This window comes from Pristiophorus japonicus, chromosome 1, assembly GCF_044704955.1.
Source record: "Pristiophorus japonicus isolate sPriJap1 chromosome 1, sPriJap1.hap1, whole genome shotgun sequence".
NCBI classification, from domain to species: Eukaryota; Metazoa; Chordata; class Chondrichthyes; family Pristiophoridae; genus Pristiophorus; species Pristiophorus japonicus.
In genome coordinates, this window is record NC_091977.1 from 489,665,356 (window position 1) to 489,690,485 (window position 25,130).

General features: G+C 42.8%; 1 protein-coding gene across 2 annotated transcripts in view; it reads left to right on the forward strand.

The window, feature by feature from the left end:
- The window catches only part of zc3h3 (zinc finger CCCH-type containing 3), a 345,175-nt gene that overhangs the window by 152,824 nt on the left and 167,221 nt on the right, over positions 1-25,130 (forward strand). For both annotated transcript variants that reach the window (XM_070895144.1, XM_070895151.1), the window contains exon 5: positions 24,041-24,225. In XM_070895144.1, the coding sequence (XP_070751245.1) occupies positions 24,041-24,225 (185 nt within the window). The remainder of the gene's footprint in view (positions 1-24,040; positions 24,226-25,130) is intronic.

The window sequence follows — 25,130 nt, forward strand, 5'->3', positions numbered from 1 at the left end:
AAGAGCTAATAAATAGCAAGCACAGGGCATTTCTGAACTTAAAACAATAACCCAACTCTGGAGCAGCAAAGCAGCTCTACAGACGGCTGAAGGCCGAGGTCCAACAAAAAACCCGCGACCTAAGGTACAGATGGTGGATGGAGAAAGCACAGGAGATTCAGCAGCTGGCCGACAGCCATGACGTGCGAGGATTCTTCACCGCAGTCAAGTCCATCTACAAGGTCTCACCCCACTGCCGATCAAGAACGGGGAGACACTCAGGACACCGAGGCAGTCAGGGCCCGCTGGAAGGAGCACTTCGAAGATCTCCTTAATCGAGACTCTACCTTTGACACGAGTGTCTCGACTCCATCCCGCAGCATGCTACACGCCACTATCTCAGCAAAACCCCAGCCCTGCACGAGGTCATCTCAAGAACAACAAGGCATCAGGAGCACATGGAATTCCCGCTGAGACACGAAAGTATGGCGGAGAGGCACTATTGGCTCAAATGCATGACCTCATTTCTCATCTGGAAGGAGGAGTACATGCCTGGAGAGCTCAGAGATGCCGTAATCATGACCATCTTTAAAAAAGGGGACAAGTCCGACTGCGGCAACTACAGAGGAATCTCCCTGTGGCTGAGGAACTCCTCCCGGAGTCTCAGTGTGGATTCCGTCCGCTACGGGGTTCAATGGACATGATTTTCACGGCGCGACAACTGTAAGAGAAATGCAGGGAACAGCACCAACCCTTGTACATGGCCTTCCTTGACCTCACAAAGGCCTTTCACACTGTTAACCACGAGGGACTATGGAGTGTCCTCCTCTCTTTCGGCTGCCCCCAAAAGTTTGTCACCATCCACCGCCTGCTCCACGACGACATGCAAGCCGTGATCCTGACCAACGGATCCACCAAAGATCCAATCCACGTCCAGACTGACATCAAGCAGGGCTGTGTCATTGCACCAAACCTCTTGATCTTCCTCGCTGCAATGCTCCATCTCATGCTCAACAAGCTCCCCACTGGAGTGGAACTAACTATAGAACCATTGGGAAGCCGTTCAACCTTTGTCGCCTTCAGGCTAGATGCAAGACTGTCCCATCCTCTGTTGTCGAACTACAGTACACGGACGACGCTTGTGTCTGCGCACATTCAGAGGCTGAACTCCAAGCCATCGTCACCATCTTCACTGAGGCGTACGAAAGCATGGGCCTTACACTAAACATTCATAAGACAAAGGTCCTCCACCAACCTGACCCCGCCGCATAGCAGTGCCCCGCGATCATCAAAATCCACAGCGCAGCAATGGAAAACGTGGACAACTTTCCAGGCCTCGGGAGTCTACTATCAGCAGTGTGCCAGTGCGGCCTTCGGTCGCCTGAGGAAGTGTGTGTTCAATGATCAGGCCCTCAAATCTGGCACCAAGCTTATGGTCTACAGGGCTGTAGTGATACCCACGCTCCTGTATGGCTCAGAGACGTGGACCATATACAGCAGACACCTCAAATCGCTGGAGAAATACCACCAACGATGTCTCCGCAAGATCCTGCAAATCCCCTGGGAGGACAGACCGTGTCAGTGTTCTCGATCAGGCCAACATCCCCAACATCGAAGCACTGACCACACTCGACCAGCTCCGTTGCGCGGGCCACATTGTTTGCATGCCTGGCGCAAGATTCCCAAAGCAAGTGCTCTACTCGGAACTCCAACATGGCAAGCGAGCCCCAGGTGAGCAGAGAAAAAGTTTAAAGACGCCCTCAAAGCCTCCTTGATAAAGTGCAACATCCCCACCGACACCTGGGAATCCCTGGCCAAAGACCGCCCTAAGTGGAGGAAGAGCATCCGGGAGGGCGCTGAGCACCTCGAGTCTCGTCTCCAAGAGCATGCAGAAAATAAGCTCAGACAGCGGAAGGAGCGTGCAGCAAACCAGACTCTCCACCCACCCTTTCCTCCAACGACTGTCTGTCCCACCTGCGACAGAGACTGTAATCCCCGTATTGGACTGTTCAGTTACCTGAGAACTCACTTTGAGTGGAAGCAAGTCTTCCTCAATTTTGAGGGATTGCCTATGATGATGATGATGATGATGATTTGTAATTTTACTTTTTATGCACACATTTTGACTGCTACTGATTTTAGACTTGCTTGCCTTTAATTGCTAGACTGCCCCTTTTTTTGAATATCTGGATTACATGAGCTTTCCTTCAGTGTGTTGCAAGCCTTGTATTTACGGTGCTTGTTTTAAAAGACACATCAACTGGAGCATTTGCTTATTTTTATTCTTATTTGTTGAAGATTCTTCACTCTACCCCATTTAGTTCACTTATCCTGAAGACATTTAAAGGCTTGAGTGGCTTTGTAATAAGTGATTGTGTTCTCTATGACTAATCCGGCATTTGACTGGGAGGATCAGGTGATCCCATTTCGGGAGAAGCTGTCTCTACCCTGGAGAGGTATTTGATTAGGGACCATGTCTGTTTAACAAAAAAGTACAATTTGGCTATAGTAAGAGAATAAAAGGGCTCTAACCCACTGAACCACCCAATTTCCTTTCTCATTAATACTCTTATGGACGCACTTTACAACTGACCTCCGCTTTTTTAGTGGAAGAAGGGAAGGGAAGCATTCATGGTACGTGTTAATATAATTGCTACACATACAGCTTTGTGCTTTTATTCATTTTTTTTAATATATATGTATAGTGTGTAATTTTGTAAGAGAAAGCTGGGAACTTCCTGACTTGCTATTCATCGTGTGGAGAATGCAGTAAATATTGATCTGGCTGGATTTTTCAATTAAAACCACTCCACGATCACATAAAATATTACTACACAGTGAAATTAGGCTTACCGATCACTTTGAGTCATTAAAAAAGTGCATTTTTCATGACTCCTACTTTCTTCTCTCTAATAAATATGAAGTATGTTTCTGGTCAGTTTCCTCCCCCCGCCTTTCCCTTTCGGCAGGCGGGTGGGGGGAGTAGAAGCGAGTAGGACAGAGAGATTGCTAAAATACAAGAAGCTGAACATTTGATTGTAATAAGCTGCAGGATGTAATAGCCAATGGTTTAATTTGTGGTTAAAGCTATATGTTCGGATCACATACACTGGAGTAGTCAGCACTTAATTGGTAAGATATTTGATTTAACAGCGAGGGAGATGGGACCGGAAAAATGGGACCCATAAATCACTCCCCTGACTTCAAAAATATAGATATAATCTCAACATTAACTACATTAATAGTAGCAGAAGCTGAATTAAGAGAGCTATAAAACATTGGTCAGAAGATTATAAATTACATCCCTCCCTCCAGCCTGCACATAATTTCCACAGCCATCCAGAAATTCAGCTTGTGCGTATTACTGCCAGTGTTATGAGGCTGAATTAGCAGGGCTGATCTGCATGTTTTACATTATGGAAACAGCAATCATGCAGACTACCTAATAATTTGTGTCTACTTTACTGGGCACCTTAAGACTCAGCTTAATCAGTTTAGTGCTTTATTATTGATTTAAACAGGATATGAAATTGAAGGTAATTGCTCCAACATAGTAATACAGTACTTAATTTTTAGTGTGGGTCTTGCCTAGTTTCCAATTTCATTTGGTTTTGCTTCCATTCAGCCAAGCACATTTATTTGTATGTGTGTGTCTCTGTTTTTAAAATTGATTTTTTTTTAACACTTTCTCTTTCTACCCCTCCCAACTCAATTTCACTTTGTGTTTTGGATAAGAAGTTGCTAGGTTCAAACTTGAATGTGGAATGAGAACTATAGTCACTTTAAATATTTTTAAGTCAAAACTTGTATAATTGGTATCATTTGATGTTGCCCACATCCAGCTGGCTCTAACATGAATTGGAATGGGATGATTGTATATACAGTGGCATAACATAACTATGTTCATCGTGAATCTGAACTGACAGCTTTAGGTGTGAAACCTTTTTATTTTTACCTATCATCTTGCAGACAATTTCATCTCCCTATTTGTTTATTGGTTTCTAACACAATAATCGGTGAAGTGCACAGATTGGGAGCCTTATTATCTTCACTATAAAATGCCTTGGGTGTTTTTGTGTGCGTTTTTTTTATTATCTACAATATGAAGCTATATAAAGATTAGATGGCGAATTGCTTTAAGTGTAAAATTGGTATTGGTTTTTCCAGATACTAATTAGTGTTACTGCATTGGTATCCATTATCAGCTCCTATTGAAGGTGCATAAGCACCCAAGGCTAGTCACAGCCCTAGTGTTCAGCAAAATAGATTTACTGCAACAACAACTTGCATTTATATAGTGCCTTTAACATAGAAAAACATCCCTAGGTGCATCACAGGAGCGTTATCAGACAACATTTGACACCGAACCACACAAGGAGATATTAGGCGACCAAAGCATTGGTCACAAATAGGTTTTAAGGAGTGTCTTAAAGGAGGAGAGAGGGGCGGGGAGGTTTAGGAAGGGAATTCCAGAGCTTAGGGCCTGGACAGCTGAAGGCATGGCCGTCAATGGTGGAGTGAAGGAAATTGGGGGTGCACGAGGCCAGAATTAGAAGAACGCAGAGTTCTTGGAGGATTGTAGGGCTGGAGGAGGTTACAAAGATAGAGAAAAGTTACCAATATTTCACGTGAATTTAGTCACAGCCGGGTGCAGTAGAGTTCAGCATACCTTTCCTGAGACACTTGGCCGCCGTAAAAGGGCAGAACTTTGATTTACATAATGTTTTTCACATCCTCAGGAAATCTCAAAGTATTACTTTTTGATGTGTAGTCACTCATGTAATGTGGTCAAATTCAGCAGTTAATTGCACTTGGCAAGGTCCCACAAACAGCAAAAGAATGAATTACCAGATGATCTGTTTTTTGATGGTGTCCGTTGTGGGAAGACTGTTATACAGGCATACTCTCTGATCATCTTCGAATAGTGCCATAGGATCTTTTGTGTCCGCCTGAGCAGGCAGATGGACCAAATGGCAATGCTTGCTATCAGTACTGTAGCAATGAGCACAGACAGCAACCTTTGTCTGTATCCTTTTCTGATTCTGTGGGAGGGATAACATGACCGTAAGGTCGGGCAGGGGTGGCTCCCAACATAAAATCATGTGACTTGACGAGAACCTCTATTGTACACCAGGATTTGAGCAGCTATAACACCAGAATGTATTTCAGTGCTTATCACAAGCCAGATATTCTTTGTATAAAGAATGGGAGTAAAGATGAGAAACTATCACCTGGGAGTTCAAATATTGTCATTGATATTAAAATTATAATAATTCTCGCTTGTCTTATTTTTTTTTCCCTTCCTCACAAGTTTTTTCCTTTGTCTCCCTCATGGATATTGACCGTAGTTGTCCTCTGCTACTTAATTCAAGCGGCTATTGTATTTGAGCTTCGATAGTACATGCAGCTATCCAGTTGCGGAAGACTCATGTAGCGGGATCCCAGCAGTGCCTCCGCCACTTCCATACCGCAGGGTGTTGAACCCAATTCTAATACTTCAACCGTTGCCCCAGCTGAGACCAGTTAACTCAGCACAGTCTATGGTTCAAACCTGGAATCCTGCTGTTCTGTATGTCTCAGTACAACAGTGCATTTACCTAATAGGCCATTGGAAAAGCCTTGTAATGGACAGACCACTTACTCAGCAGGCGCTTTGTTTTCCAGGGTTTAGGCATCATCTTGATTGATGATGACCATGTAAATAACTGCAGCTTATTATTGCTCACCTGAGGTATGATATGGATGCAAACTACTTTTGTACATTTACACAGGTCAGAATTTGCGCAATTGCTTTTGATAGTCTGACTAGATGTGTCCAATTTAGCTAGGGCAGTTGTTGTTTAAGCATTACCTGTCTAGACAAACTGCTTTTGGAATCACTTGAGCAAGAGGGAAGAATAAATACAGTTTGACTAATGTGGTTATTTATTTCAGTGAGGTTTAAAGGGTTAATCCCCTGGTTTTTAGATTACAATTGCTTTGGTTAGGTTCTATTGTCACATGAATGGGTATGCTTTTTTAAAGAGGCAGGGTCACCTTGTAAATCTTCTCTAAATTACTACCAAATCTATACATATATAAGCATACAACGTTATTTAGTGATGCATAAAAAAACTGTAGCACATGTTACCTTCCTCCTGCAATCTGAAGCCATTTAAAACTAATATTTGTCATCACCAAACATCAGTAAGATAAAGGTCCTCCACCAGCCTGTCCTTGCCACACAGCACTGCCCCCCAGACATCAAGATCCATGGCACAGCCCTGGACAATGTGGACCACTTTCCTTATCTCGGGAGCTTCCTATCAACAAGAGCAGGCATTGACGACGAGATCCAACACCGCCTCCAGTGCGCCAGTGCAGCCTCCGGCCGCTTGAAGAAAAGAGTGTTTGAAAACCAGGCCCTCAAAATGGTCATCAAGCTCATGGTCTACAGGGCCATAGTAATACCCGCCCTCCTCTATGGCTCAGAGACGTGGACCATGAAGAGTAGACACCTCAAGTCGCTGGAGAAATACCACCAACGATGTCTCCGCAAGATCCAACAAATCCCCTGGGAGGACAGACGCACCAACATTAGCGTCCTCGTCCAGGCCAGCATCCCCAGCATTGAAGCACTGACCACACTTGATCAGCTCCACTGGGCAGGCCACATAGTTCGCATGCCAGACACGAGACTCCCAAAGCGAGCGCTCTACTCGGAACTCGTCCACGGCAAACGAACCAAAGGCGGGCAGAGGAAACGTTACAAGGACACCCCCAAAGCCTCCCTGATAAAGTGCAACATCCCCACTGACACCTGGGAGTCCCTGGCCAAAGATCGCCCGAAGTGGAGGAAGTGCATTCGGGAGGACGCTGAGCTCCTCGAGTATCGTCGCCGAGAGCATGCAGAAATCAAGCGCAAGCAGCGGAAGGAGTTACGGCAAACCAGGCTCCCTGCCTAATCTTCCCTTCAGCCACTGTCTGTCCCACCTGTGACAGAGTCTGTGTTTCTCTCATTGGACTGTACAGCCATCTAAGAACTGATGCTAAGAATGGAAGCAAGTCTTCTTCGATTCCGAGGGACTGCCTATGATGATGATGATGACTTCTTAATTAACATTTTTCAGCCTTGTTGGCGTGCTGAAATATAGCCCTTATCTGTGTCTCAGTTTTAAAGACCGTGGCTTTGCTGCATTGCTCTTTTGTATCCTTTTAGAAACTATGTTGTTGGAATATTGTAAAAAATTTAGATGTTTGCAATGCAGCATGTTCACTTTCCACTGTGGCTAATGTTTGCCCTGGTAACCATCACAGCAGTGCTTGAATGCTTTTTTTCAGAACTGTACAGGCTATTTCTAACTTCTCAAGATCTTTGCCTCTCTGAAAACTCCTCAATTTGTCGATAATGGCCCTTTTTTAGAAAAAAGTTCACATGCAGCTTATTTTTAGGTGCTCTTTTAGTTGACGTGTTTTTCCCCAAAGGACATGGATCAGGATTATTGATGAACTCTCTTGTGCATTGGTTTATTCTTTCCCCCCCCCCCCCCCCCTGCCCCACCACCTCTTCAAGTTGTTGCTTTTTATAGGTAAACTCCTGGGATTATACATAAAAGGTTTACCACACTTTAAATCTTAAATGAACCACCTGGGAGAATACCATTGTAGTACAGAATTTTAATGGAGGGGTTCTCTTTAAAAATACTAAACTCGAAAAGATCACTCGCTCCAATCTTTTTCCTTATCTTTGTTCTTCTTAACCCCTCATCTTTGTTCATCTCTCTCTTCCCTCCCTGTCTGTGCCCCCCCCCCGCCCCCCAACATTAATTAACTACTGCCTCATGCTCCAGCCCATCAATCGCCATTCTGCAATTTACAATCAGTGGCCCAGGTGAAGATCCATGGCTATATTATGCTGCTTTATTTCTGAGCACATGACTGCTTTACATTTACTCCTGTAGGATCACTTGTCTGTTGCTAGATATTTTTTTTAAAAAACAAGAAGTTGTATGTTTTTTTTATTCATCAAAAATTAGTCTTCTCAACTCCTCTTGCTCTTTCTTGCTCATTCTTTGCTTATTCAAGTTTAAGATGATATTTTTGATGGTACAATAATGAAGTACTGAATGGAATGGTGTCACAAGAAATACTAATAGCTGCTCTAGTTTTAGGAAGAAATAAGAATTTTTTTCCACCTCTGTAACAACTCCCACTCGCCCATCAATCTTGTACTTGTTACCCTAAGTTGGTTTCCGATCCAGCAACTCTAAAGTCGCTATATCAATCCAAGTTGTCGTTGTTGTTCTAGTACAAGCAAGCTCTAATTGTCTAGGAAAACAATTGAGGTTTCCCTGGAGGGCATCCAGAGTAGTGTTTTTACAACTGGGTGACTAAGTAAGAAGGTACTGTTTTGATGTACTATTGATGTAAAACTCCACTGTATGTACTTCAAATGAAGTATTGGAAAGTCCCAACCACAGGCTGTACAACACCAAGTGAGTTGGCAGGAGGAGTATTGGGATATCTTGAAACTTGAAAATGCTCCACATCTTCACTGACCAAGCACTAATTGGCCTCTTAGCTTCACTTAACTCTTATAAAACCTAAGGCTCGTCAAGACTTGAATATTGCTCCCATGTCAAGGACAGCTCCTCCAGCACACTTCCAAATTCCTGTACAGGATATAAAATAAAAATTTGTCTGGTAGGTGATCTTCTCTCACTTAACGCCTTTAACCTTTCTCTTTTTGTTATAATCTTCCTCGTTTTATCAATAAACCTAAACATTGCTCCTCTGAACTTTCCACTTTTGTATCTTCTAAGTTCTAAGTACAGCATCTAGCATGCTCTCTCTTTCTGCATCAAGGGCTAGAAATTATTTTTTTTTTGCCATAACGGTATTTTTTCGACATTTATCGCCAAAAATACCGCTAATCACACCACCATTTTTTAAAGGCTGTGGTTTTGTAAAAATCGGCATTGTATGAGGATTCGCGGTCCTCGCCAACTTTAGTCCGAGGCCGATTACCGCTAAAAGACAGGCCCTGTGAGGAAGGAAAACACACAAAAAAAGCAATAAATAAAAAAAATTTTAAATCACAAAACATTTACAAGACCCTTAATTGAGTAATCGCTGCAAAAAAAATTAAAAATAACAACTTTAACTGAGCTTTTTTGCAGGTCTCCATACATACCATCGTTTTTGGGGCTGCAACGCGGGTTTTTCTCAGACATTTTTTTTCGCCCAGAATACGGGTGCGCCAGACGGCCTAACTATGGCGATAGCGGTATTTCCAGTCTCGCATGCCGGCGGTCCACTTTACAGCAGTATTTCAAAACCGCCGGCGCAAGACTTCGGCGAAACTATTGGATCATCGTTTACCGCTAAAAACGGCTGAAAAAACAGGCGCAAGGTTGGTGAATTTCCAGCCCCAAGACTTTATTGTACTGTCTCCTACTGTTTCCACTGATGGGGGAGACTAGAACAAGAGGGCATGATCTTAGAATAAGGGGCCGCCCATTTAAAACAGAGATGAGGAGAAATTTCTTCTCTGAGGGTTGTAAATCTGTGGAATTTGCTGCCTCAGAGAGCTGTGGAAGCTGGGACATTAAATAAATTTAAGACAGAAATAGACAGACAGTTTCTTAAACGATAAGGGATTATAGGGAGCGGGCGGGGAAGTGGAGCTGAGTCCATGATCAGATCAGCTGTGATCTTATTGAATGGCGGAGCAGGCTCGAGGGGCCATATGGCCTACTCCTGTTCCTATTTCTTATGTTCTTATTCTTTGAAGGACCTCAAAACTATAGCACTTCTTACCTCCTTCAATTTTTCTCCTACAACCTTCAGGCTTTTAAAACGCAAGCTAGGCATCACTTAAACATTACATTTCATTTATTTTCCTCCTTTACCTCAAAGGATAGGACAATGGGGATCAGATCTTTCACAATAGCATCCACATAGTAACCTGCAGACAGGATGGGTCCTTTTTATGATGCGATTCTGATCCAGTGTTTTGTTTTACTCTTCAATTTTGATGGTTGCTGGCACTGTGTTCCTTAACCTTTCAGCCAAGTTTTCTCATCAAAAATAATCACATCTCCAGTTCATCCTTTGCTGATCTCTTGAATCATGCCCTCAAAGTTCAAATACAGTGGAAATTAGGAACTGGGAAGGGGGAGAATTAAGCATTTTATTTATTAGATTTGACCCCATTAAGACAAAGAAATGCATTGGTCCCTACATATGAATTAACAGACCTGGGCCCAAATGAGGTGGTCTATGCTGACCATTGCACCAAGAATTGTGCAGAGCAGGAGACATACAGTGTACTTAAAACTTTCTTCTTCGAAATTGATTTGAAATTGGTTAGGTAGGATCCATTTACTTCGCAATTCTAGCCTATTCTCCTACAGAGATGTCACTCTCACTACTTTTTGTAATGGGGTCTGAGAGATGGGTTTTCCATTTCAATAGGTTTTAATGTATTTCATTATTAAACGGCAATGGATCTATTCACTCCTACTAGATATTAAATCACGAATAGGAAATGATTTGGCATTCGGTGCTTTTGTGATGTGAATTATGACCATTAGCAGGGCGAGTCTTCCACAGTGGATTGCACATAGGAAAGTCTGTACGACTGTAACATTGTATGTTGGATTTGTATGAAACGATTCAAGGTGAAATCCCAAGAATGTTAAACCGGAGCCATGTCTGTCCCCTTGGGTGGCGATGAAAAATCCCATGGCATTATTTGAAGAAACACATGCGAGTTCTCTTGGTGTCCTGGCCAATATTTATCCCTATTCCAACATCAAAACAGATTATTTGGTCATTCACCACGTTAAAGAGGAGATTAACGCAATAGTAAGGAAGGATATTAGCTTGGATGATGTGGAACCTGTATGGATGGAGCTGCGGAATACCGAAGGGCATAAAATGCTAGTGGGAGTTGTGTACAGACCACCAAACAGTAGTAGTGAGGTTGGGGACAGTATCAAACAAGAAATTAGGGATGCGTGCAATAAAGGTACAGCAGTTATCATGGGCGACTTTAATCGACATATTGATAGGGCTATCCTAACTGGTAGCAATACGGTGGAGGAGGATTTCCTGGAGTGTATTAGGGATGGTTTTCTGGACCAATATGTCGAGGAACCAACTAGAGCCTGGTGATGTGTAATGAGAAAAGACTAATTAGCAATCTTGTTGTGCAAGGCAGCTTGGGGAAGAGTGACCATAATATGGTAGAATTCTTTATTAAGATGGAGAGTGACACAATTAATAGGATAAACGGGTCCTTTTCAGACTGGCAGGCAGTGACTAGTGGGGTGTCTCAGGGCTCAGTGCTGGGACCCCAGCTATTTACAGTATACATTAATGATTTGGATGAAGGAATTGAGTGTAATAACTCCAAGTTTGCAGATGACACTAATCTAGGTGGCGGTGTGAGCTGTGAGGAGGATGCTAAGAGGCTGCAGGGTGACTTAGACAGATTAGGTGAGTGGGCAAATGCATGGCAGATGCAGTATAATGTGGATAAATGTGAGGTTGTCCACTTTGGGACGAAGGCAGAATATTATCTGAATGGCGGCAGATTAGGAAAAGGGAAGGTGCAATGAGACCTGGGTGTCATGGTACATCAGTCATTGAAAGTTGGCATGCAGGTACAGCAGGCGGTGAAGAAGGCAAATGGTATGTTGGCCTTCATTGCTAGGGGTTTTGAGTATAGGTGCAGGGAGGTCTTACTGCAGTTGTACAGGGCCTTGATGAGGCCTCACCTCGAATATTGTGTTCAGTTTTGGTCTCCTAATCTGAGGAAGAACGTTCTTGCTATTGAGGGAGTGCATCGAAGGTTCACCAGACTGATTCCTGGGATGGCTGGACTGACATATGAGGAGAGACTGGATCTACTGGGCCTTTATTCACTGGAGTTTAGAAAGATGAGAGGGGATCTCATAGAAACATATAAAATTCTGACGGATTGGACAGGTTAGACGCAGGAAGAATGTTCCCGATGTTGGGGAAGTCCAGAACCAGGGGAAACAGTCTTAGGATAAGGGGTAGACCATTTAGGACTGAGATGAGGAGAAACTTCTTTACTCAGAGTTGTTAACCTGTGGCATTCCCTACAGCAGAGAGTTGTTGATGCCAGTTCATTGAATATATTCAAGAGGGAGTTAGATATGGCCCTTACGGCTAAAGGGATCAAGGGGTATGGAGAGAAAGCAGGAAAGGGGTACTGAGGTGAATGATCAGCCATGATCTTATTGAATGGTGGTGCAGGCTCGAAGGGCTGAATAGCCTATTCCTGCACCTATTTTCTATGTTTCTATGTCTATGTTTCTATGCGTATGATTGTGGGATCTTGCTGTATGCAAATTGGCTGACGCGTGTCCCTACATGGCAACAGTGACACCAGTTCAAAAGTAATTAATTGGCTGTGAATCTCTTTCAGATGCCCTGAGGATATGAAATGTGCCATACAAATGCAAGTTCTTTCTGTATCTATTAAATCCTCCATACAAATCTTCTGCAATAGCTTTCAGAGCACCTGTGTTTCCTGGGAAGTAGCCATCTGCCCTGTGGTCAAGAAAGAGGAAGGAGCGAAATTCAGCAAGAGGAACTTGCATTTATATAGTACATTTTCATTACATATCTGAAACATCTCAAAGCACTTCACATATGATAAATTACTTAGAGGTGTTATGTAGGCAAACACAACAGCTATTTCACTAGGGCCCAAGTTTCCACACGATAAAAAACGGGCGCCCCTCCGAGCTGGGGCGCCCGTTTTTCGCGCCAAAAACGGCGGCGGAAAAAAAACGCGCGATTCTGGAGCGCCCTGCAGCTCCATGTCTGCTTGGCGCGGAGCCTACACTCGTGCCGATTTTGTAAGTGGGAGGGGGCGGGTACCTTTTAATTAGTTTTTTTCCTGCCAGCGACGCTGCGCGTGCGCGTTGGAGCGTTCGCGCACACGCAGTGTGAAGGAAACATTGGCACTCGGCCATTTTTGTAGTTCTTTGTAGCTGTTTAATTTTTTGAAAATTTTTTAATAAAAGCACATTGCCATCAGCACATCAGCACTGAGGCTTCTTTCAGCAGTGAGAAGGCTGTGAGGCAGCCGTTTCCCTCCTCCCGCCCACCACCCCCCCCCCCCCCCCCCCGCACGGGAACAAACGGCTTCCTCCCCCCCCCCCCCCCCCCCCCCGCGGGAACGAACGGCTGCCTCCTTCCCCCCCCACCCCGCAGCATTCTCCCTGGCTGAAGCACTTTCACACAGGTAGGAAGATGATTTATTTAATCTTTTCTTTGCTTATAAATTTTTATTCAGGTTGGATTTATTTGTATAATATTTGTATAAGTATAAATAAGGATTTATTATAGAATTTAATGACTTCCCCTCCCCCTCCACCTCGTTCTGGACGCCTAATTTGTAACCTGCGCCTGATTTTTTAATGTGTAGACAAGGTTTTTTTAGTTCTACAAAAATCTTCACTTGCTCCATTCTAAGTTAGTTTGGAGTATGTTTTCACTGTGGAAACTTTGAAATCAGGCGTCAGTGGCCGGACACGCCCCCTTTTGAAGAAAAAATTCTGTTCCAAAGTAGAACTGTTCTACCTGACTAGAACTGCAGAAAAAAAAATGTGGAGAATTGCAATTTCTAAGATAGTCCGTTCTCCACCAGTTGCTCCTAAAAATCAGGTGCAAATCATGTGGAAACTTGGACCCATAGTTAGGTTATATTTTTATTGTTACTGGCTGAGGAAGGATTATGTCTAAGGCACCGAGAATCCATTGATCTTCTTGTAATGGTCGTGGGTTCTTTAACTTTTACCTGAAACATGGCATAGGCAGATAGAGCCTCGGTTTAAGATCTCATTGGACAACACAGCACTCCCTCACTACTGCCTGGAATGTCAGCTCAGCTTATGTGCTCAAATACTGGAATGAGACTTAAACCTACAATGTCTGACTCAAAGGAAAGTGTTATCACTGAGCCCAGCTGATTTTTATGTTGGGTAAGGATATCAAGGGATGTGGAACCAAGGTGGGTAAATGGAATTGAGGTATAGATCAACCATGATCTAATTAAATGGCCTACTCCTGTTCCTATGATCACTTATAAGAACCTAATAGGAATAGATGGATTATGATGATTGCTGTTACACGCTCAGAATGATCTCAGTGACCAAAAGAATTAAAGTTGAATTATTTTTAGAGTGTAATTCGTCTGAGTTTTCACATTTACACATGTAAACCCTCAAGTATCATCCATCCTTTTATCATCACTGCACGCATGACACTGTCTGCACCTCCCTGTGGCATGGTTTACAAAAAACATTTACTAAGACCATGAAAAAGCTATCATTAAGATATGAATATTGGTTTAAATTGCAGTATGATGTTAGTCACTTTGTCATTCAGAAACCTTTCACTGCTGCTAGCTACCATATGCAGGCACACGGAAAAAAATTAGTACTCAAAAAGCTTAAACTGTCACAAGACATTAGAGGTTATTTGTGCAGTTAATGACTCCAGTAGTGAAATGAATTGAAACCCCCTCATACACTTTGACTGCTATTGACCGCAAACTGCAAAGTGATAGATACATGTTGCTCTGGGACAATTTTTTTTTCCTCCGGCTTTTTTTTAATCATTTCTACCTAGTCTCCCCTTGTGTTTATTATCGCCGACCCTTATTCGACGCTCTTTGTGTAGGGTTTCAGCTTGCCACACAACCTCGAAGTCAAGGTTATGGTGATAAATTCTACAGTATTGTCACTTCTATTCTGAGGAAATTGGTTTGGTGCTTTCACATTGAAGGCAGATAATTTGCTGCAGTCTTTCAAATGGATTAGAAATGGATTTGAAGTTAGAGTTCATGCCTCCCATTACACTGCGCAAAGAGAAGTGTCTTAAGGCAGTGTACACACTCTAGCCTTCATTATGTGCACTTAATACCTTTCCTTTTTGTCCCTTAATGAAATTTCCCACCGAAACATGTCTTGCTAACTAAAGCCTTTAGATTGCACAACTCGTTTTCACGGAAAAGAAATGACAGGACACACCATGTTGAGGCCGGGTGAACTCTCCGAGTTTGTGCCCTTCCTAGTTTTGTACTCCTTTTTTATAAATAAAGTTTGTTTAGAAATTTTATTCCCTTAGTTAGAGCAACAATTTAGTAGATCAGTTTGACACAGCTTTGAATAAAAAGTGGTGCTCTGCTTCAGAATGCCTGCTCCTATTCTTGTAACCTTGTCATAATGGTCCAGAGCACAATTAGCTTAAACGTACAGAGCTAACTGCAGATGTCCCAGTGCTCACAACAGACTCGTTCAGCATGGGGAACATTTGTCTCAATATAAAATATTTTTTCTGATTCAGAATGTTGCATGGATGTAAGCAGGCTATTCAACTGGATTCGTAAACCTGAGGACACACAGGTTTAAAGTTAATAAGCTTCAAATGAGATGAGAGATCATAAAAAAACTTGGTTTCCCCTGCACAATGGTGGATGTTTGGAACAGAATCCCAGAAGTTGTTGAGGCTGGGATGATTAACTCTTTCACAAAGCAGACCGATAAGTAACTATTTAGAAATGGGATTCTTTGTTAGAGATAGGTATTTGACTCAGATGATTAAATACTCTATTGGGCATGTTGGGAAGGGGGATAGAGGACATGATTCTAAAAATGTAAACCAGGAGAAGGTTGGGATAGGAGGGCTTTTGCCTATCGCACAGTAGAGCAGAGCTAAATTGTGAAGATGTGTGGATTGAAGAATATTCTGGAGCTTTGTCGATCAGAGAGTATTTACTTATGGTGTTTTTTTAATTTATTATCTGTGCATTCCAAGTTATTTTGTTTTTGCCTAGTTTATGATGAGGAAATTAGGACTGTGGGTATGTATTGACATTTTTTTACAGCCTACCGAATGTATAAAATAAAATTTTGATGATTAGAACATTTCGGATTTAATAAGAATTTAATCAGAATTTTTTTTGGCAAAGCAAATACAGGGTCACAATTACTTTAATAAATGCTTAAGCTATAATAGTCTTCACAAAATGTTGGATAAGAATCATTCGCAGTACCCTCTGCATATTCCTCATGGAAGTTTGTTCATCTGTCTGTACGTGACTCCGATGTTTTCAGTGTGCCCCCTGACAATACTGCCCATTAATATGGTGAGAAAATGAAGAGCACCAAACAGTGAAAGCACCTGTGTGCATCACCAACACTTCAATATGCCAACACTGGCAGTCCCAAGTACCTCTTCAGCCAGGTAATCAACCAATTTGTTCGCTAAGTTACTTGTATCCATCACAAGTCAAAAGATTTTGCATCGTGCACAATCATACTTTTTGGAAAAGATTCTAGCACTTTTCCAAATAGTCAAAAACTAATGTGGTTGTTAGCCATTTCATGGGATTCCTCTGTTTTTGCTGGCTTCTTGGAAGCTAAAGATGGCAGTTGCCTTTTCTGGAGTAGGAATTCTGGCTGGTCATCATCATCAAAGGCAGTCCCTCGAAACGAGGATGGCTTGCTTCCACGCCAAAAAAGAATGAGTTCACAGGTGTTTCAATAACGGACCTAATATCCCAGGTCCTGAACTACATCCTGAAGAGTGGAAGATGCCTGTGCGTGGATTTTAACGTGGGGTGGCCGTTGCACACCAGCCACCACACGGGCTTGACAGAGCTAGGTCTTGGTCCAGTGATAAGGGTTAACCAGGATGACTGGAGACCAAGCTCTGCTGCACAAACCGAGCGCGCACATATATCGCAGTGTGGGCTGGCCCTCGCCTCTTCTGGCCCCGAACTCTCACCCCTCCTGGGTCCTGATCATGCCCCTCTACAATCTCTCGCCGCTCCTGCTGTATCTGCCCACGTTAGACCTAGACCTTGATGACGTCCCTCTTTGCTGCCATCGCCCTTCTGCACCAGCTCGCGTTGTACCTTGCAGTGGTACGCCACCACTCGCCACTCCTTTTATGGCCCCAACCTGCCGCAGGTACCACCATGAGAATGAGATACTTTCACCAGTTGCTTTTTCATTCATTGAATCCCTGCATTTTAAAAAAAATCCTGCATGTTTTTTAGCAAGATATGAATTGGAGATAATACCTCCTGTAGAAACATAGGCTAGTTGTCAGTTTAAGCTTCTCTCCACCTTTCATGAAATTGCGGATATGATCCACTTTCTGTCCAGGTGCAGCTTCTGTAGTTAGGAGTGTTATGAGGTAACACCATATGTCAACTACAACAATCAAGACAATCAGAGGAATTGTAGCACTGCCCACCGATGTCTAACATGGCAGTCAGAAGGAACATAACCACCCATATAATAATTTATATGTAACCATCTGAATTCTTCAGTTAGATTGCTACCTTGCAGTTACTTTCAGTTATCTATTATCTTCTGGTATCAATTAGTTGGATTAGATTACATCCTGTAATTTATTTTGAGGTGTCTATCTATTACTTTGTATATTAAATAATTGTATATACAAAGCCATCTGAACATCTCAATTACACTCCATCTTGTAACCAGTTCCCAGCCATCCACTGTTTCATATATGAACCAGCGGAACCCATTTATTAGCTGGCTTATAATAACTTCTAACTATCCATTATGCTTTCTTGTATGAGCAGCAACTTAAAAAATCCGTTAATATGTAATACAGGAAATGAAGAACGTCATACATTAGTTGCACTAATGCTTGAATAATATATTCTGTTCCATCTCAGTTCCACTATCCTGTTCAGACCAGTCGATAATAATTCTTGGAATGGCGCTTCCACCCGACTAGGAACCTATGTAGAATCTCCTCGACGTGCTCCATCAATCTGTCTTATACTTGAATTGGATCCTCAGCTTCTCCATCCCAAGATACTGCTCGTCTTGTAGAATTCCAAAGTGATCTCATTTTGGGTCAAGCTGCGTCCGTTTTCTGCTACTACATGGAAAAATTACCTCTAACTTAGCTATATTCATAATTGAATTGATCCAATATAATCTTTGTGGTAATTGTCCAACAAGACATTTTGCTGACTTCCTTTTTCATGTTTCTAGCTCTCAGTTCATATTTCTGACTTGCCCAGTGTATCAACTTGTATTTCCTTGGAGCTGTATCTTCATGTTGTAACGCATGATATTTTGTTAAATGTACTTGAGTTTAAGAGGATACCGGAGCTAAATAGGTTAAATTATGAGGACAGGTTGCATAGACTAGGTTTGTATTCTCTTGAGTATAGATGATTATGGGGTAATCTAATTGAGATATTTAAGATGATTGAAGGATTTGAAAGGGAAGTTCGAGAGAAACTATTCCTTCTGATGGGGGAGTCCAGAACGAGGCGGCATAACCTTAAAATTAGAGCAAGGCTGTTGACAAGTGATGTCAGGAATTATATCTTCACACAAAGGGCAGTGGAAACCTGGAACTTTTCTTCTTTACCACACCTCCCCTCCAAAAAAAATTTGTTAAAGCTAGATCAATTGAAAATTTCAAATCTGAGATTGATAGATTTTTGTTGGGTAAGGCTATTAAGAGATATGGAACCAAGTTAATAAATGGAGTTGAGATACCGATCAGTCATGATCTAATTGAATGGTGGACCAGGTCCAAGGGGCTGAAATGGCCTACTCATGCTCCTATGTTTACAGAAGTACTTTTCGAAGTGTAGTCACTTATGGAATATAGGAAACACGGCAGCCAATTTGCACACAGCAAGGTCCCACAAAGAGCAGAGAGATAAATGGCTAGATAATCTGATTTAGCAATGTTAGTTGAGGGATAATTATTTGTCAGGACACGGGGAAAACTCTCCTGTTCATCTTCGAATAGTGCCATGGGATCTTTTACATCCATCTAATAGAGCTGACGGTGCTTTAGTTTAATGTCTCATCTGAAAGGCGCATATTGTTTGCAGAGATGCTTTTTCACTTGGATCAATAAATCTACATTAATTTTCTTTGCCAATTTTCTTCCCTGCCCCCTCTCCTGGAGTGGCTGACTTACGTTTGATATACATGGATGCTGGCAGCCCTCCAGTATCTTACCAAAAGGCTATTTTTCACGTGCGAGCCTAGATAATGAATAGTGGCGTGTAATTCAATCTACCTAATATCTACTCAGACACGGATTTTGGGGCCTTCTCCGTCCCAGTGGAAACAGGGTGGTCGTGCCTGGAAAATGGTGGGAAATTATGTACATAGGACATGTTCCTTAGTGATGTTGGTTGAGGTTTGTCGGCCAGGGTATCAGGAAAACTTCCTTGCTCCTCTTCGCATAGTGCCGTGGGATTACTACGTCCACCTAAGAGTGCAGACTCAGTTAAATGTCTCATCTGAAAGATGGCACCTCCGCCAGCCTCGATTATGTGCTCAGTCTCTGGAATGAGGTTTAAGCGCACAACCTTTTGACTCAGAGGTGAGAGTGCTACCACTGAGCCAAGGCTGACATCTTCAAGGCCAATAGTAGCACCTATATTACCAACACAGCTCAGATCAACTAAATGAGCACAGATGGGAATCAAACTTTGAACCATATGTTCTGTTATGACTCAGTTACTCACTTTACTGGCTGATTCAAGATTTCAGAATAGCAGCCTTGAATCGTTCCAGAATGCCATGCAAGAATTGGTGAATGTAGCTCCCTCGCACAGCAAATTCTCCCAGCTGACACCATATTAGTGACTATATCTGTTAATATTAATGCAGTCCCTTGAATTGTTAGTTCACTAGGTTCTTCAGACAGCACTCTGTTACTGTGTTGATGTTTTCCTGCTCCTTTCACTGGATTAACATCACTTTAGTGTGTTAGTTTAGCTCTGAGGCAGAGGGTTGTGGGTTCAAGACCCACTGCAGTACTTGAGCATACAATCTTGGCTAACACTTCAGTGCAGCACATTGTTCGAGATGGCATCTTTTGATTGAGACCCCATTTAAAAAAAAAAAAATCCATGGCATTTTCTCGAAGAAGCTGAGTTCTTCCATTATCCTGGCGAGCATTCATTCCTCAACCAATAGCACCATACTAAATTAGCTGGTCCTTCATTGCATTGCTATTTGTGGGATCTTGCTGTGCACACATTGGCTGCCAATATGTGCACATGGTTGATTACTAAACAATAAGGATTGCACTTCAAAAATGATGAATTGAGTATTTAGGGACTTCCTGAGAAGGTGAAAGGTGCTCTGTAAATTAAAGTTCTTTCCAACTCCTCCCAAGCAGCAGCCAGTGAAAACAACAATGTCTCTGCTGATGTAAATCTAGCTCCTTCACACACTTGGGGTCAGTCACATCTGTTAGACAATACTTTATGGTAATGGAGGTACTATTTGCTGCTGTGCTCTACTGATGTCAATCCAGCTTCCCCACACTATCGGGATGCCCTGATATAAGAACATTTTAAAAGCTGCTTGTAATTTTTGAAGTTACTTCCTTATGCACTGAAAGTTTGATCTGAGCCATATCGCTATGGGGAGCTGGTGAAAAGAGCCCAGCTGACTACAGTTCAAAGGGGAATCAGAGGAAAGTTTAGCCCTGGGCTGTACACAGTGTGCCTCCCAGTATAAGGTCTTAGAGCAAATTGAGGCAGATTGTTACCTCTTCACCTTGTCAGCCAGAAATGGTGCTGGTTGTGGTGAGACTAGGATAAATAGAATGGTGTTCTCACTCGGGGGAAGGGTGGGGGGGGGAATACTTCTTTATAAATGGTATCAACATACAGCAGTTGTAGTGACTGAGATTTTATGAGTCTAGTGTGAATCAGGTGTTTCCTGTTCCATCCTCCACTTGCTGTGCATTTTTCCTGAAGATAGTTTTGAAGTTTCAAACAATTGTACATCCCTGTCTGGCATAAAAATAAAAATGGAAAGGTGGCTCAACCGTGGCTAACAAGGGAAATTAGGGATAGTGTTAAATCCAAGGAAGAGGCATATAAATTGCCCAGAAAAAGCAGCAAACCTAAGGACTGGGAGAAATTTAGAATTCAACAGAGGAGGACTAAGGGTTTAATTAGGAGAGATAAAATAGAGTACAAGAGTAAGCTTGCAGGGAACATAAAAACTGACTGCAAAAGCTTCTATAGATACGTGAAAAGTAAAAGATTACTGAAGACTAATGTAGGTCCCTTGCAGTCAGAATAAGGTGAATTCATAATGGGGAACAAGGAAATGGCAGATCAATTGAACAAATACTTTGGTTCTGTCTTCACTAAGGAAGACACAAATAACCTTCCGAAAATAATAGGGGACCGAGGGTCTAGCGAGAAGCAGGAACTGAAGGAAATCCTTATTCGTCAGGAAATTGTGTTGGGGAAATTGATGGATTTGAAGGCCAATAAATCCCCAGGACCTGATAGTCTGAATCCCAGAGTACTTAAGGAGGTGGCCCGAGAAATAGTGGATGCATTGGTGGTCATTTTCCAACATTTTATAGACTCTGGATCAGTTCCTATGGATTGAAGAGTAGCTAATGTAATCCCACTTTTTAAAAAAGGAGGGAGAGAGAAAACAGGGAATTATAGACCGGTCAGCCTGACATCGGTAGTGGGGAAAATGTTGGAATTAATTATTAAAGATGTAATAGCAGCGCATTTGGAAAGCAGTGAAAGGATCAGTCCAAGTCAGCATGGATTTATGAAAGGGAAATCATGCTTGACAAATCTTCTAGAATTTTTTGACGATGTAACTACTAGAGTGGACAAGGGAGAACCAGTGGATTTGGACTTTCAAAAGGTCCCACACAAGAGATTAGTGTGCAAATTTAAATCACATGGTATTGTGGGTACTGTATTGACGTGCATAGAGAACTGGTTGGCAGACAGGAAGCAAAGAGTAGGAATAAACGTGTCCTTTTCAGAATGGCAGGCAATGACTAGTGGGATACCGCAAGGTTCCGTGCTGGGACCCCAGCTATTTACAATATACATTAATGATTTAGATGAAGGAATTGAATGCAATATCTCCAAGTTTGCAGATGACACTAAGCTGGGTGGCAGTGTGAGCTGTGAGGAGGATGCTAAGAGGCCGCAGAGTGACTTGGATAGGTTAGGTGAGTGGGCAAATGCATGGCAGATGCAGTATAATGTAGATAAATGTGAGGTTATCCACTTTGGTGGCAAAAACAGGAAGGCAGAATATTATCTGAATGGTGACAGATTAGGAAAAAGGAGACATGCAACGAGACCTGTATGTCATGGTACACAGTCATTGAAAGTTGGCATGCAGGTACAGCAGGCGGTGAAGAAGGCAAATGGCATGTTGGCCTTCATAGCGAGAGGATTTGAGTATAGGAGCAGGGAGGTCTTACTGCAGTTGTACAGAGCCTTGAATATTGTGTACAGTTTTGGTCTCATAATCTGAGGAAGGAGACTCTTGCTGTTGAGGGAGTGCAGTGAAGGTTCACCAGACTGATTCCTGGGATGGCAGGACTGACATATGAAGAAAGACTGGATTGGCTAGGCTTATATTCACTGGAATTTAGAAGAATGAGAAGGGATCTCATAGAAACATATAAAATTCTGACGGGACTGGACAGGTTAGATGCAGAAAGAATGTTCTTGATGTTTGGGAAGTCCAGAACCAGGGGTCACAGTCTAAGGATAAAGGGTAAGCCATTTAGGACCGAGTTGAGGAGAAACTTCTTCACTCAGATTAGTGGGAAAGCGAGTTGTGCAGAGGACACAGAGAGGCTGCAAAGAGATTTAGATAGGTTAAGCGAATGGGCTAAGGTTTGGCAGATGGAATACAATGTCGGAAAGTGTGAGGTCATCCACCTTGGGGGAAAAAAACAGTAAAAGGGAATATTATTTGAATGGGGAGAAATTACAACATGCTGCGGTGCAGAGGGACCTGGGGTTCCTTGTGCATGAAACTCTTTTTGGTGAATCCCAAAAAGTTAGTTTGCAGGTGCAACAGGTAATCAGGAAGGCGAATGGAATGTTGGCCTTCATTGCGAGAGGGATGGAGGTCCTGCTGCAACTGTATAGGGTATTGGTGAGGCCGCACCTGGAGTACTGCGTGCAGTTTTGGTCACCTTACTTAAGGAAGGATATACTAGCTTTGGAGGGGGTACAGAGACTATTCACTAGGCTGATTCCAGAGATGAGGGGGTTACCTTATGATGATAGATTGAGTAGACTGGGTCTTTACTCGTTGGAGTTCAGAAGGATGAGGGGTGAAACATTTAAAATAATGAAAGGGATAGACAAGATAGAGGCAGAGAGGTTGTTTCCACTGGTCGGGGAGACTAGACCTAGGGGGCACAGCCTCAAAATACGGGGAAGCCAATTTAAAACCGAGTTGAGAAGGAATTTCTTCTCCCACAGGGTTGTGGATCTGTGGAATTCTCTGCCCAAGGAAGCAGTTGAGGCTAGCTCATTGAATGTATTCAAGTCACAGATAAATAGATTTTTAACCAATAAGGGAATTAAGGGTTATGGGGATCGGGCGGGTAAATGGAGCTGAGTCCACGACCAGATCAGCCATGATCTTGTTGAATGGCGGAGCAGGCTCGAGGGGCTAGATGGCCTACTCCTGTTCCTAATTCTTATGTTGCTATGTTCAGAGAATTGTGAACCTGTGGAATTCTCTACCACAGAAAGTTGTTGAGGCCAGTTTGTTAGATATATTCAAAAGGGAGTTAGATATGACCCTTACGGCTAAAGGGATCAAGGGGTATAGAGAGAAAGCAGGAATGGGGTACTGAAGTTGCATGATCAGCCATGATCATATTGAATGGTGGTGCAGGCTCGAAGGGCCGAATGGCCTACTCCTGCACTTATTTTCTGTGTTTTCTATGTCTATGTTTTCTAGGTTGCAGCTGTATAAATGTAGATGGTGATTCGCTTCTTACTATACAGTCATTTTCTTTTCCACGTCCTGCAATAACAATAAAACCTGGAGCTATTTTTTGGATTAAATAGATAAAAAGAAACTACTAGAGGCACAGATCAATGGAGCACAAATTTGAGACTGATAGAGGTAATTTTAACTGGAACAGGCTTTTCACCAGCGTCCCATCCCATTCTTGTTTTGTTGAGGTTTTCTCCTTTCTTTCCTCACAGGTCACTGCTCCTGAGCCGAGCGAGACTGAGCAGCAATTATAGGTTCCTTCAGCAGAGATGGAAAATGAAAGGCATGCGCTGCATCGGGGGAGTGCTGTACCGTGTATCTGCCAACAAGCTTTCTAAAAGCTGTGCCATTCCTATCAGAAGTGGAGTCACTAGTGCAAGGAGCACTATGAAATCAGGTAAAGCAACCAACTATCCTGAAATAATCAAGAAACGTGCACATCTCAGCTGCAATCCCAAACCCTGATAGAATTACAAATAATTAAAAATCCCGATACTGATTTAATCTACTGATTTTAAACTGGTGAATTTCAATACTTTGATCAGAGAATCTTGAAGTAGTAAGGGGATGTGACCATGAGAGTGAGATGAATACGCACTGTTTCATGCCTGTAATTATGCAATTTCCACTAAAGATATTTATACTGTATAAGCTGGTGGATTGCCTGTGTTATTGTTTATAGTGAGTTGAGGAAATGGCGTAAGTTCACGAGAGCTGGCACAGGCACAATGGGCCGCATGGCCACCTTCTGTGCTGTATCATTTTCATCAGCATCATCGGTAGTCCCTCGGAATTGAGGAAGACTTGCTTCCATTCTTAACATGAGTTCTTAGGTGGCTGTACAGTCCAATACGAGAACCACAGTCTCTGTCACAGGTGGGACAGACAGTCGTTGAAAGAAAGGATGGGTGGGGAGTCTGGTTTGCCGCACGCTCCTTCTGCTGCCTGCGCTTGTTTTCTGCATGCTCTCGGCGACGAGACACGAGGTGCTCAGTGCCCTCCCGGAATCTCTTCCTTCACGTAGGGCGGTCTTTGGCCAGGGACTCCCAGGTGTCGGTGGGGATGTTGCACTTTATCAAAAAGGCTTTGAGGGTGTCCTTGAAACATTTCCTCTGCCCACCTGGTGTTCGCTTTTGACACTGAATCATTTTATATGGTGAGAGACTGAAGTAAATGGATGGTATTGAAGGGTTTGCTTTTTAACTGCTGAGAAATTGGAAACAACCAGAAAAGTGATGATGGATTTTTTTTTGTGCCATGGCCAGATTTAAAGTGGACACACGTTATGCGGCAGACTTCTAA